The sequence below is a fragment of the Egretta garzetta genome, unplaced genomic scaffold (genome assembly GCF_000687185.1).
Source record: "Egretta garzetta isolate BGI_Z169 unplaced genomic scaffold, ASM68718v1 scaffold59, whole genome shotgun sequence".
NCBI lineage: Eukaryota > Metazoa > Chordata > Aves > Pelecaniformes > Ardeidae > Egretta > Egretta garzetta.
In genome coordinates, this window is record NW_009267230.1 from 1,269,911 (window position 1) to 1,270,380 (window position 470).

At 69.6% G+C, this 470-nt stretch overlaps 1 protein-coding gene across 1 annotated transcript in view; it reads right to left on the minus strand.

Annotated features, from left to right (window-relative positions):
* PIGO (phosphatidylinositol glycan anchor biosynthesis class O) overlaps positions 1-470 on the minus strand; it is a 27,007-nt gene that overhangs the window by 26,228 nt on the left and 309 nt on the right. The window contains 1 exon segment of the mRNA XM_009647350.2: positions 50-468. Coding sequence (XP_009645645.2) covers positions 50-468 — 419 coding nt within the window.

A 470-nucleotide genomic window follows, 5' to 3' on the forward strand; every position in this document is an offset into this window, starting at 1 on the left:
CCTCCCCTGCCCCCCCCCCCCCGCGGGGCCGCTGCCCCTGCCCACCTACCGTTCCGCACCAGCTGCGCCAGCAGGTTGTCCTCCTGGATCGCGTAGGTGGCGAAGTTGCTGCCCACGTCGATGAAAGTGGGCAGGGAGCCGGTGGTGAGGCCCTTGATGCGCTGCATGGTGGCGGTGGGGGGATCGGCTCGGAAGCGGTAGAGGCGAGCATGGCGGGGCTGGGAGGTGGCGAGGTGGTGCAGGAAAGTCAGCTTGTTCTCGTAGGGCAGCGGGCTGGCCTTGGCTGGGTTAAAGCGGGCAAACTCGAAACGGAGGGCATCGATGATGACAAGCACGGCCTTGGCAAAGCGCTGGGGTGCCCAGCAGGAGCCTGGCGGGAGGCTCTGCCCCTCCCAGGGCGGCGGCAGGAGCGGGTCGGAGCAGGAGCTGCTGCTGGCAAGCTCGATCCCGGTGGGCCGGAAGCCGCCCCT